This window comes from Orbicella faveolata, unplaced genomic scaffold, assembly GCF_042242905.1.
Source record: "Orbicella faveolata isolate gen_17 unplaced genomic scaffold, um_ofav_v1 contig_24, whole genome shotgun sequence".
In the NCBI taxonomy this organism is placed as follows: domain Eukaryota; kingdom Metazoa; phylum Cnidaria; class Anthozoa; order Scleractinia; family Merulinidae; genus Orbicella; species Orbicella faveolata.
The window spans coordinates 10,210,001-10,218,259 of record NW_028301552.1 but is presented as its reverse complement, the minus strand read 5'-3'; the positions used below and the strand labels follow the sequence as shown (position 1 = coordinate 10,218,259).

The 8,259-nt window shown below is 37.8% G+C and overlaps 1 protein-coding gene across 1 annotated transcript in view; it reads left to right on the top strand.

Annotated features, from left to right (window-relative positions):
• The first annotated feature begins 7,943 nt into the window (after window positions 1–7,943).
• The window catches only part of LOC149110360 (pancreatic secretory granule membrane major glycoprotein GP2-like), a 1,102-nt gene continuing 786 nt past the window's right edge, over window positions 7,944–8,259 (top strand). The window contains exon 1 of the mRNA XM_089292274.1: window positions 7,944–8,259. This exon is cut by the window's right edge and continues 105 nt beyond it. Coding sequence (XP_089148400.1) covers window positions 7,944–8,259 — 316 coding nt within the window.

Genomic DNA, 8,259 nt, shown 5'->3' with positions numbered 1-8,259 from the left:
AGGAAAGCAACTTGCCATAATCAATCGGCGCACTGTCCGCATTTATTTAACTTATGATGAATGAACCTAAACGTGAGGTGGGGCGTGCGTTTGACGTTCAACGATACTGATGGAACTTCTGTCATCTATTTACAACAGCGATAGATTAATTAACGCCCACCAAAGCCCAGTTGAAAAGGGTCGGTGTTACTTCCGTGTGTTCGAACTACTAGGTAAGGGTAAATTCTACTGAAGAATTTCTTCGGAAACCATTTAAATTAGAGGCGAATCAGTCAGACAAACTCAACGACAACGTACACCCAACTGGATTTTGTGAATAAAATAATTGCTAATTAGAAACATTTAAATGGAATGCCGAAAAGCTTTCTTATAAGCATATCCGTTTTGTAGGGAGGAATATTCTCTCTATAACAGACATCAATTTTTAATTTGACAATCGTTCTTCGAGTCCTGATTAATATCGTTTGATTTATTGGTCTATATTGGTCGTTTTATTCTGGATTCAATTTGGTTGATACGTACAGACATCTTGATTTATAACCTAGCATCTCACTATCATAGACCCGGATATATATACTAATTCATCACACATAATATATTTTCTAGGTAGTTTCTCTATATACTTGTTCAATCGGCTTGATTGAAGTTTCACCGACGGTCTCACACTTAGAATTAATTAAAAGTAATTACGTTAGAAAATTCGGAGAAAACCGTCGATTAAAATAGAGGCTGGAATATTTTCTAATAACACATCCAGCTGTCAGAATGTTTTTATACAATTATTACAAAAGCGGTGTTAGAGGACTAGAAATGCAGATTTCTTTTTGCCGTGGTAGAACATTTGACACGTTCGTGCTAGGCGACTTACTGTTAGCGGCTTGAGTTATCACCATGTTACCTTTTGATATTGTGACTAGTAGTATGGGAATCGTCAGTATCAAAAATACGCAAACAAACCTTCTTCATGATCATCTTCTCCATAGCTCATCGCCATCAAGTTTTGAATAAGAAACCAAATAATCATTCTCTGAAAATCCAAATCAAATGATAAATGTCTGTAATTTCATTTCCTTGAGACGTAAAAAAAGTCAACGAATAGCTTCTTTTAATGACATGCAAGACCAGCTTTTGTTTGGAAAAGTTTGTTTAAGGATAGATAACGCCATCCACCGAATAAATCACTTCCCAATCAATAGCAGTGGTTATTGTTATCCGCCCTTAAAACAACTAGGCCTGGCGGATCGATTTATACTGAAGGAAAGTCGAGCAAACTTAGGACAAACTTCGCTTTTTGATAACAAAAAATAATTCAGCATTTTCTAGCGTAGGCTTACCTTAAGTGATAATGATTGTATTTGTTGACCTCTTTTTTTACTTTTCATTTCAATCAAGGCATGAGATGCCACCAAGTACTTTAGCATCGGAACTAGTTGGCACAGGGTGAAAAGTCTCTCTACCAAGGTAAATTAAAGGTTTAATTTCATAGTTGCCCCGTCGTGAACTTTTTCACTTGCAGAATCGGTAGGATACTCAAAGAAATCTTTAACAATACTTCTTCTTCTTTTGTTTTGCATTGTTTTCAAAGATTCCTTCCGGCCCCCAGCTTTAATATAAAAGTTGCATGATGTATAATGCTTTTAAAAACACCGAAGCAAAATCATCCATTCAACGCGTGGGTGGCCTCAGCAGCGCGTTATGATTTCACAGGCTTCATTTGATTAAGTGCGGGTCACAAGTTTGAAAACAAACTTCGTTTATGCTTCACTTTAGAACACTGAGTAGTAAAACGTACGGACATATTTTGAAAATAAAATCAGAAATCCCTTTTTGAATCAAATAAATTGACCAGTTTAAATGATACAGTAGTCTTCAGAGGGGAAGTTCAACCTTCACATATATCTTATGCACATCACCTGCAGCCTTCCGAAGCACTAGACGAGAAGAACACAATCGAAAACTGGCTCTGATGTTTTTCCTTCCTTACCCTGGAAGATAGGATAAATTTTTGCACAGCTTCCCGCGCTTGTTAAGTAAGTGGGCAAACATATACAAAGAGAACGTTGTTAGAGTATAAATTATTGGGGCAAAGGCCCAAAGGCAAATTTCTCAAATGACAAGAGATTTATTTGACCCAAGAAAATTCATTTCGCCCATTAAAAGCGAGCGCTCAGGAATTCTATTAAATTGAACCTTGATTAGAATATAAAACACACAGTGGTCATCGATCAGCGCAAGGAAAGAAATTGAATTGTCAAGAAAGCAAACGTCGTCCCGGTTTTAATATGTTGATCTTAAGGCTTCCAGTGCCCAGGAATCACATAGCTTAATGAATTCTGACAACAATAGACCTGTTTAAGGAAATAAAACTGATTAACGAAATAGAACTGATTAACGAAATGGAACTGATTAACGAAATTACGTACGCGTATCGAGAGAGACGTGACTGCACTATACGAACTAGAAATTGAACTGATCAGCGAGAACGTAATTCAAAGGGTTGTTATGAAAAATAATGATAATAAAAAAAGTAGTAGACTAAGAGTAGCGAAAACAGGAAAAGTTCGATTAATTCAGGGCGGATCGGTCGTATTTTTGGGTAACGTACCAAACTGTTCAATTTTGAACGAGAAGAGCATCATCACGATCAATGCTAAAGAAAATCAAATACTATGGTGCACTATGAAAAGACGCAAGTTAGAGAAAAGATACGTTTAACCAAGATCTGAGTTGCTATAGCAGCGTAATGACGTCATTCCTCATTTACACGATAGCGTATAACTAATTATTTCGAGGGATAATTTTGGAAAGAGGAAGTTGGGATTTTTCGCCTGACATACTTTTCAAATATCTGTCCCACTATCACTCATCTCGCGGTAACGCGGCCACTTCAAAGTGGAAGCGGCCAGCGCTGGTTGAAAATCACTCGGTTGGATGTCTTGCGCGATATTTTCGTTTGCTTTCGCTGCTTCCCCTTGTTATGGTAGCTTGGCAGATTTAAACATTTTTCTGGAAAGTCGTCGGAAAGCAACCACGCGTTTTACGAATTCATGATGTACAGAAATGTACAAGGGCATGGCGATTCGAGCGTGCAATACAGCCCAACGTTTATCTGACTGTAGGCCAGGGATTAGCATCGAATATTTTCAATGTTTCTGAAAATCTAACCGAGTGATTCATTTAACAGCGAAATACTATTTATTTGTTATACTATTCTTTTGGAAACGGAAATAGACATTTTAAAAATAACGACACATTCAAACTTCAGTCGCAATTTTCTTGATAACACTCTAGATTCTTTTTTGTTCTTTTCTTTTTTTTTTTTTTTTCAATTTTGGTTTCATTAAAACTATGTCAGGCTAAAGGTCCTGACGCCGTTTTTCAAAATTTATCCGGCTTCTTCGGTTTCATGTAAGATGGGTATGACGTCATTGCATTGCTATGGTAACTCAGATCTCGGTGAAACGAATCTCACATTTATGATATTTTTAACAGCCTTTGTTTTAAGCAGCATAATGATAATAATAATAATAATAATAATAATGATAATAATAATAATAATAATAATAATCTGGGCGTGTGAAACGGTGAAAATGTTGACGGGGCACTATTTACAATTGGCGGTAATGTAATCTACTGATCGAGTCAGTCGTAGTTGTAGTAGTAGTACTATAAGTAGTAAGAGTCTTTTGTTTTTTCTCAACGTATATGGTGTTGGCAAAGACATACTTAAAATCACTCTCACCCCACCCCTCGTCCCCTTAGCCTAATAAAAAAGAAAACAAAAAAACAAAAGCAAACAAGCTAACAAAAATCAGAAACTGAAATTTCTTTCTTTCAAAAGCTGAAAAGTAATATTACCTGTAAAACTGGTTAGGGATCCTACTTCTTTAGAGATAGGAAGAAATCATGGCTTAACAAGCCATTTAGGATCTGCTACAATTAAAGGCACAAAGGATATCATCCTTACTTTTTAATTTTATTTCTCGAGTATTCTGTGGCAAATAAGCATCAAAACAAAACTAAAACATCAATAGAGGTTGACCCAGATGGAGATCAAATTTCGTCGTTTTAGCCTTTTATAGAACTTGTTAACAATTTTAACTCTGCATGAACGCTTTATGGATAATCGGATAATCACCAGAGTAAAGTCTAATTAAAGACTAAATTGGTTACGGGTAAACTAATTAGAGACCATTCAATTATCAGTTTATGTAAAGTCTTTATAGAACTTGCTTGCGTGGAAACCATTCAAGGTGCATTAAAATAAGTGCTTACGAAATGAGGGCGGAATATCCTATCACTAAGACCATTACTCCTAAACTAATTCTTCAGTTTAATCTCTAGTCAGTCAATAACAATAACATAATAATGATAATAATACTTGATACCCGATCTGCTTCACAAGTCCAAAATTCATGTGGAAACAAGAAAGTCCATTCTATAAGTTTCCTCTTTAACTGTCGTATTAGTGTTGAAAACGAAAGACCTTGTTTGAGCCATCGCGACAGCTGTTAAATGAATTGTTGTTAGTTGTTTTACTTATGATGTCAAACTCTCTAGGGACACTTTTGGTAAATAATCTATCTCCGATAACTTTAATGTCAGTGAGGCATCCTGCAGTCTTCAAGGTCGTGTAGAAACACCTTAAACAATAAAGAAGCCTGGCAGTTTGATAAGTCCGCCTTGATCTCAGTCAATGTTTCTTTCTCAATTAGGTTCATGACAAGTTCGAGGTTCAAAGTGACTCGACTGAGTTCTTTCGATCTAATGTTCGACCCAACGGTCGAGTTTTTCCCGTTTGGATCGACTCAAATTGCAATTAAGCTCGTTTCATGTGAAGTTCGACGTTTGAACTGGGCCTAACATGTTCATGTTTTGTCTTCAAGAAGAAAAGAAACAAACGAAGCCTTTTAGAAATTAGTATGCACACCTGTCTTTCCTTAATGATTCAAAAAGATGAAAATACAGTCATCCTGTTGATGATGCTCTCAAAACAAGTGCAGAGAAAGTGCTTTCTTCCTCTAACGTTTTGGCAACCCTGACGTATTAAACATATCGAACATATTCCGCTGCTGTGGTCCCACTTTGAGTGATAGGTACAGTTTTCATTTCCTTACAAGGATCATGCCGAAACGGTTAACAGGAGACAAGGTTACTCTAACAGTCTATATGTATACATTCTGATTCAGTTCTCTTTAACCTCCATAACTTTTTTTTGTTTCCAGATGTCTGTTTTCTGGTGCATAGTCTTGGGAATTGTTTCGGGTATGTATTTTTTTTTTTCTTTTTCGACCATAACGTTATAGAAAGAATTACGGTAGATAATAAAATTGCTTTCGGAGGATTTAGAAATGTTATGTAACTGCAGCCCACAATGACAATTTCCCAGTGGCTCAAGCTGGTTTACTGCAAATGCCACGGTTAATGCTTGAATTAAACAGGAAACAAGATGGAGTTTTTAAAATTGATTTATCCTCATTTGTTATTACGTTACTCTCTTTTTATCTTAAATATTTTCGCTGCACGAGGGGCCAAAAACTGCAACGTTTCAATCTGGACAGTTAAACTGACACTGCTTTTCGAGATGAGGTATTAATGCTATAACTAAATAACAATATTTTGCCCAGTCCTCGAACAAAAACACAAAAACAAAAACACAATTTGATCGACGAACCTCCCTTTCCAGTCCAATGTGAATTGTTTTACACATAACATCTTGCCATCAATCATTTCTTCTTTTGAACCTGAGCTACTTAAACCTCAAATCGCTTCTAAAGCAGTTTCGAATTATCTGTACCGGTTCCCATGCATTTCTTTTTGTTTCGCATGAGAGAATTTGACGACAAAACATGTTCACGACCTTAAATTTCTTTTTTGATGGGGAAATTTTGTTTTTCTTTGTGATACTTTAAGATTGGTATTAGTATGAGAGGAGAACCGAGATTTTTTAATTAGAAATTCCATTGAGGGCAAAATTGCAAATTTTCTAGTGCGCGCTCGTCCGCCAATTATCAATGGCAAAGCACAGAGGGGCAGCTCGTGGCCTTGTCGTTTGCTTAAAGCCTGGCAGTCTGTCAGTAATTTCGTTTTCGTAATACGATTCTTTTTTTTTTTTTATCAATTTCTCCCTCCTTCCTTCCTTTAATCTGTTACGAGCACGGTTTGCTCGGTTACTCCCCTTAAAGTAACTTAACGAAGTATAACTATTCACAACACTCGTAATGATATGCAAAGTTGAAACGTGTAAGAACAATGTAGTTTTCTCGACTAGGTAAGCATTCTTGGCACTAGTTACGTAATAGCTCTGCAATAAATACCGAGACGACTTGCTCACTCCATTCGTGCTCGATTTCCCCATCCCACCCTCATCGCGCGCGTGGATAGATAACCTTTATTTTAAAACGATGAGTATTAAAGCTACATGAGCTTGTGGGGTCGTTTGCAATTAACTAATCGCTAAGTAACTAAAAACTAAAAACTAAAAACTAGGGGTATTTACAGAAAAAACGTTTGAACTTAAGTCAGCGATATATACAATAAGAGATTGTTCGCATAAGTTTTTAAGTATATACAAAGTCATCTTTTCTAAAATTACAAGTAGATGCAGACGTTATCTTAAAGCTGAATTCATTAAAATTAACTAGAGATTTAAGCTTTAGCCTGAGGTCACGATATGGAACATTTTTTGTCAGGGCACTACAGTTGTTGGTCACTGCATTCCACAGGACTGAACCTCTGAACGCGACAGAGTCTTTCATGTAACGCGTGTTGAAGCGGGGAACAATTAAAGAGGCGCAGGTCCGGGTTGAATAATTTGTGGCCCGTTTCTTAGAAATCAGATCGATTAATGTGACAGGTAACCTATCGTGAAAAGCTTTATGAAAACAGATAAAAATGGCTGATTTATAATAAATAGACAGAGTGGGCCATTGGGCCCGTTGTAGGACATCAACAGAAGCCATGTCTTTCGGCAAGTTGAAAATAAGCCTCGCAGCCCTGCAGTGAAGTCTTTCCAGGCACTGAAATAAGTCGGAGTTGCAGCAAGATCCCCATAGTATAAGACCATAGGTCACTGAGGGCAAAATGACCTTAAAATAGAGATCCTGACGAACGTTCCTAGGGAGAAATCTCGAGTTCTTAAGTAATCCTAATTTTTTAGCAAATGATTTTTTGAGTTCCAGCATACGCGGAGTCCAGGTCAGTTTCTCATCAACGGTCATTCCCAGTAATCGTGATTTCGATACCCATTCAATTGTAGAGTTTCCAATGAAGATCGGGGGAATATTAGCCGGGAGATTTCTTCTAGAGTGGGTCGTAATTACCTCTAGACTCGACCTCCCCTAGGCAAAGCTGTTCCATCTTAACTTACTCGGCTGGTCAATCATTATTCCATATCTTATTTCAACTGAGTCTGAACGGGAGTGTTGTAAAATAGAATACTGTTTGCACGGTAGTTACTGCATCGCCACTTCATGTTTACGTGAACCGGCTGCTTTCAGTCGTCTTCGGACCCTCTGGTACCAAGAAAAATCAAAATCATCGGCGGCTCAACAAATTTCAAGAAAAGCGTCTATAATACCATCGATTGAGACTGGGGCACCTGTTAGAAAACTAGGATATTACGTAAAAGTTGAAATACTCAGAAATTACGGCAACAAGGGAATTTCACACGTTGGGGAAACTCGATAGCGACATGGAGAAAATTAATATTTAAACCCGCGATAAAGAAATTAGACTCAACTGGCTCGTACAGCTGAAATTAGACTCGCAATTGCTGTTTAACGGTGAGAGGAGGTTTCAAAAGGTGTCCAATTTGGACACCTCAGTTAAATAGCCAATTTGTTAGGCGGTTTGGATTCTTGAAGTTAAAGATCCATCGCAGGCTACGAGCTCCCTACTCCCTTTTTCTTTGTCTTGTTCTGCTTCAATTTCTTACTTAATCAATGTCACTTGCCCTATTTTTAGCTGCAGGAAGATATTGTCAAGGGATTCCCTTAGAATGTGTGTCGTACACTCCGCTAAGCGATGCCGACAGGCATATTAATCACGGCGACATAAACAATTTATGTGACTCATCCATTGAGACCCGATGGTACCGCTTCACTGGTGCCGCTGGGACCAGTATGCCAGGGACGTGCCCTGCCGTGAACCGCTGTAACACGGATGCCACTGGATGGTTAAGCGATCCCCATCCCACCGTCTCCGACGGCATTGTAACGAGGAAAGTGTGCTACCACTGGGTTAGTGATTGTTGCCACT